We start from the raw sequence: 3,930 nt of genomic DNA, 5'->3' as shown, positions 1-3,930 counted from the left end.
AGCCGTAGAAGTTGCTGAGTTTATCGTTCAAGAGATCGATATCCAAATTGATGCAGTCACCTTCTACTGTGACAGTAAAGTGGTGCTGGGCTACATTCATAATCAGTCCAAACATTTCTATGTTTATGTCCACAACAGGGTCCAGAGAATCCGCCAGTCCACACAACCAAATCAGTGGAGGTATGTACCTACGGAGCATAACCCAGCTGACCATGCTTCTAGGTCTGTTCAAGCCTCACAGCTCACCAGAACCAATTGGTTCACGGGTCCAACATTTCTATACAAGTCACAGCCAAGCAGCGAGCAACATGAGACCTTTGAGCTTATCAACCCAGACGCAGATGTTGAGATACGACCACAAGTTACAACCTGTGTTACGAGTCAAAAGGACAAGTTGCTGGGCTGTGAGAGATTCACGAAATTCTCTTCTTGGAAGGCCATACGGAGAGGAGTTGCAACACTCATCCACGTGGTTTGTTCTTTTAAGGCAAGCAGCCGAGGAACCAACAGATGTAATGGTTGGCATTGGTGCCCAAAACCAATGTTCTCTTCACTTGCATGAGCACACGTGCAGTCCACATAGAAGTAATAGAGTCTTTAGACACCTCTTCGTTCATCAACTCCTTGAGAAGATTCTTTGCAATCCGAGGTCCTTCTGAGCACCTATACTCAGACTGTGGAACCAATTTCGTTGGTGCTTGCAAAGAGTTGGAGTTCCAAAAGGTTTTGTCAAAGTCAGAAGTTCAGAGATACACCAACAATCGTGGATGTACATGGCATTTCAATCCACCTCACTCCTCGCACATGGGCGGTGCGTGGGAACGCATGATAGGAGTTGCAAGGAGAATCCTAGACTCAATGCTGATGCATACTCCCTCCTCCAGTTTGACCCACGAAGTCCTGTGCACCCTGATGGCGGAGGTGACAGCCATCATCAACTCTAGACCGCTTGTCTCTGTCTCTTCAGATCCTGACGTTCCTCAGATACTTACCCCAGCAATGCTTCTCACTCAGAAGCAGAGTGTTCCACCTCCTCCAGGGACGTTCACTGAGAAGGACCTGTATAAGCAACAGTGGCGCCAAGTGCAAAGGTTGGCCGACCAATTCTGGAATCGTTGGAAACGCGAATACTTGCAGACCCTGCAACTTCGTCGTAAATGGCAAGAGTCCAGCCCAAACATCGAAAGAGGTGACGTTGTCTTGATGAAAGATGATCGTACATGCCGGAACGATTGGCCCATGGCTCTTGTGATGAACACCTTCCCCGGCGGTGATGGAAACGTCTGCAAGATCGAGATCCGGGTCGTCAGAGACGGAGTGGCCAAAGTGTTCCTCAGGCCTATAACGGAGGTTGTTATGGTTTTAAAGAACCAGGACTGAAAAGGTTATGTTGTGGTTTGAATATTGATATATGGCATCTTAACAGATACCAGATGGGGAGTGTTCCGCTCTTAATTTTACTGCAATATAGGCGCTCTTTGTAGTGAGCTAATTTTATTTTGAAATTCGTTTTATTTTGAAAACCAGTTTTGGGAAGTGACAGGAAGTCAGCCATGTTTGTTTAGTTCTTAGCAGATCACATGTGGGGAAATTTGATCCAGCGACATCTGCCTTTTGTTTGTGCCATCGACACCACCGTCTGTAAGTTTTCATTTAATCATAGCTTTCCTACTTTTGTTAAGCCTGGATTGATAGCTTGGTGGCGTGATGGTTTGTGGTGTTGGCTCACAGGAAGAAGGTCCTGGGTTTAAATCCACAATCTAGCTAGTTTGCAGTGGGTATTCTGGTTTCCTCCCACAGTTAGAAGTCAGAGTTAAGTTAATTGGTGATTCTAAATTACCCATAAATGTGAATGTGAGTGGTTGTTTGGCGACCGTGGCTCAGGGGGTTGGGAAGCGTATCTGCAACCGGAAGGTCGCTGGTTCGATCCCTGGGCTCTCTGTCCTGGTCGTTGTGTCCTTGGGCAAGACACTTTACCCTACCGCCTACTGGTGTTGGCCAGAGGGGCCGATGGCGCGATATGGCAGCCTCGCCTCTGTCAGTCTGCCCCAGGGCAGCTGTGGCTACAACAGTAGCTTGCCTCCACCAGTGTGTGAATGTGAGAGTGAATGAATAGTGGCATTGTAAAGCGCTTTGGGTGCCTTGAAAAGCGCTATATGAAATCCAATCCATTATTATTAATCCATTATTATTGTTTGTCTCTATGTGATAGACTGGCAAGCTGTCCAGGGTGTACCCTGCCTCTTACCCTATCACTTCTGGGTTATGGCCCTGCCACCCTGCAACCCGGATAAAGATAGGAGGATAGATAGAGGGGAAGTCGTTGTAAATCCATTCAGTTTTTATGTTAACCAGACTCTAGACTTTGTTGGACATTATGTAATATGAAGACATCATGTAGTATTTAAGTGACCAAGTAGTACTGGGCTAAAAGTTATTGAATAGTGTAGGAATAAAGTGACAAAGTTGTGAAGGATTAAAATATTCCAAGAGCTTAACTTACTTCATCTAAACATGTTTCACATTTTATCAACATAAAATGCACAGGTTTATTGAATATGAATAAGTTGTGTTGATTTAACTCATTTTTTTAAGTTTCTGCCAAAGCAAAACAATTGTGTGCAACCAATGTCCACTATTGAATTAAATAAATCCAACATGTTCTTTTTTTCACTGTATGGTGGGCCAAGAAGCTTACACTGAATCATGTTAGTAGTTTAGCTCTAGGAGTGGCAAAGACACCACGTATGAAAACTTTCTTGAACGTTGGATTTTAATTTTCATTACTAATTGCAGCTCTACTTACAGTCAGTAATCTATGGACTATGGTTCTTTATTCATTTATGAAAATTTCTCCTGTGAATCCTCTGCAATCTGATAAGTGACAACCTCATCTCTAGCTTCAAAATCTTACCCTAACCTTAAGGACAGTTTTGCACTAGCATGCATATTCTGTGACTTAGACCACAACACAGTTTATTCTGCTCTGTCTTTTATTGCCTATTGAAGCAGTTTTCAGACCTTCCTGGCTCAAAGAATTTGATTTGAAAAATCAGCCAGGCATAATATGAGCACCACATACAATAAAGGTTTGTGGTAGTCTTAAAATTCTATAGGACACATGGCTTTGTGTCATGGGATACACACTGTAAAATCTAATTAGTTCCCAGAACTCAAAAAAATTATGGAAACTCGTTGCCTCAAAAAAATTGAGTAAAGCTTAGCTAAAAATGACTAAGTTAGGACAACTTATTTACTTTGAGTACTCTGTACAAGCTCATTTGTTCCCAGAACTCAAAAACATTGGATCAAGTTTACGTAAGATGACCAAGTTAGGGCAACTTACTCATTTTGAGTACACTGTACAGCCTTGTTAGTTCCCAGAACTCAAAAAAATTATGGAAACTCGTTGCCTCAAAAAAACTAAGTAAAGCTTACTTAAGATGACTGTTAGGACAACTTATACATTGGAAGTCTGCAGTATTAACAATAACTTGATATTTCTGACTGTACAATACTAATTGTTTACCTACTGACAAACATGTTAAGTTCAACTAAATGAAAAAACAATTTGTGGTAACCTGAATATGATTAAAAATAATTAACAACAATTTTTGTAATGATGTTAAAATGAGCCCAACTGTTATTTTCAAACACAACAAAGTATAACAGCCAACATACTGGACACTGTTCTGCTGAACAACAAACAATTATAATCTTACAATGAAACAAAGTCTCAGATGTAATTATTCTGAAAATAAGTTTAGGCCTACCACAAGTTTGTTTTGTACTTACATTACTTATATAATCAAAATAAAATATTTATTGTTCTGTCACAAGTGCAGTCTCTAATTTAAACAACACATTTGTTTTCCATTCCAACACAGGAGCTGGAATGTTGTATTATTTTGAGGATGCTTGTTTCCAGTC

General features: G+C 41.3%; 1 protein-coding gene across 1 annotated transcript; it reads left to right on the top strand.

Annotated features, from left to right (window-relative positions):
• The first annotated feature begins 449 nt into the window (after positions 1–449).
• Positions 450–1,865, top strand: LOC120442556. The gene has a single exon (XM_039619187.1). It carries the CDS (start codon positions 559–561, stop codon positions 1,378–1,380), a length of 822 nt encoding a protein of 273 aa, XP_039475121.1. The 5' UTR covers positions 450–558; the 3' UTR covers positions 1,381–1,865.
• The last annotated feature ends 2,065 nt before the right edge of the window (positions 1,866–3,930 follow it).

Source organism: Oreochromis aureus, linkage group 11, assembly GCF_013358895.1.
Source record: "Oreochromis aureus strain Israel breed Guangdong linkage group 11, ZZ_aureus, whole genome shotgun sequence".
NCBI classification, from domain to species: domain Eukaryota; kingdom Metazoa; phylum Chordata; class Actinopteri; order Cichliformes; family Cichlidae; genus Oreochromis; species Oreochromis aureus.
Note: the sequence above shows the minus strand (reverse complement) of the source record. Positions and strands in the feature narration are given on the sequence as shown.

Bases quoted from the DNA above. Each gene is read 5' to 3' on its own strand.
- LOC120442556 (XM_039619187.1), top strand. From the start codon at position 559: ATGAGCACACGTGCAGTCCACATAGAAGTAATAGAGTCTTTAGACACC.